A 1,089-nucleotide genomic window follows, 5' to 3' on the forward strand; every position below is an offset into this window, starting at 1 on the left:
CCCAGAGGGGCCCCCAGAGGGGCCCCCAGAGGGGCCCCCAGAGGGGCCCCCAGAGGGGCCTCCTACTGGGGAAAGGGTACAGTTGGGGAAGGCCCTGGTGGAGGCGAAATGCAAAAGAGAAATGACGGAAAATGAAGAAACGATAAAAGGCCGGGGCGGCAGTCAGCAGCAGCAGCAGCAGCTGCTGCTGCAGCAGCAGCAGCAGCAGCAGAACGCGCTCGAGCAGGAGCTCGCAATTTTAGGCCCTAGAGGCCTTGGCTGGGGCTGCTACCGGTTGCTGCAGCGGCTCGATTCTGCCATTGCTGCTGCTGCTGCAGTGCCTGCTGCTGCTGCTGCTGCGCCAGCTGCTGCTGCTGCTGCTAAGGATCCCCCGCCTGGGGTCCAGCAGCAAGTGGCTGCCCCCCAGCAAGAGGCTCTTTTTGCTGCTCTTGCTCACGCTGACTGCTGCTGTGGCTGCAGCAGCAGCAGCAGTAACGGTGACAGCAGCAGCAGCAACAAGAACGCGAGTGACAGCAGCAGTAGCAGCATTAATGACAGCAGCAGCAACAACAGCGAAGGCACCAGCAGCAGCATTGGTGGCAGCAGCAGCAGTAGCAACAGCAGCAGCAACAGCAGCAGCAGCAGCAGCAGCAGCTCAGCATCGGGCTTGCCTGCTTGGCGCGTCTTGGAGACAATTAGATCTCTCTTGGCCCTTTTTAGACTTCGCGCCCTGAAGCAGCAGCCCCGAAGCAGCAGCAGCAGCAGCAGCAGCAGCAAGGAGGAGGCGCTGCGGAAGATCCTCCGACGTTTTCTGTATGAGAGCTGCGCGGTTGAGTGTCTCCTTCTCAAAACTAGCAGCAGCAGCAGCAGCAGCAGCATGGCCTGCTGCTGCGAAGGCTGCCAACGTGTTGCAGCGGCAGCAGCAGCAGGAGAGCCCGCAGCAACCCCTGCTGCAGTTATGCGGCAGCTGCTGACTCTCACAGAGCTGCATGCAGCAGCAAAGGATTGGGGGGCCCCCGGGGGCCCCTGGGGTGCCCCCTCAAGGGGCCCCTGGGGTGCCCCCTCGGGGGGCCCCTGGGGGGGCCCCCCGAGGGGTGGGGGCCCCTGCTG

General features: G+C 63.7%; 1 protein-coding gene across 1 annotated transcript in view; it reads left to right on the plus strand.

Moving 5' to 3' along the window:
* Nucleotides 1-121: 121 nt before the first annotated feature.
* ETH_00039415 (uncharacterized protein) overlaps nucleotides 122-1,089 on the plus strand; it is a gene marked incomplete at both ends in the record, with an annotated part of 1,005 nt that continues 37 nt past the window's right edge. Inside the window, one exon of the mRNA XM_013375086.1 lies at nucleotides 122-1,088. Coding sequence (XP_013230540.1) covers nucleotides 122-1,088 — 967 coding nt within the window. The remainder of the gene's footprint in view (nucleotide 1,089) is intronic.

Source organism: Eimeria tenella, genomic scaffold (genome assembly GCF_000499545.2).
Source record: "Eimeria tenella Houghton genomic scaffold, Eth_scaff2501, whole genome shotgun sequence".
NCBI lineage: Eukaryota > Apicomplexa > Conoidasida > Eucoccidiorida > Eimeriidae > Eimeria > Eimeria tenella.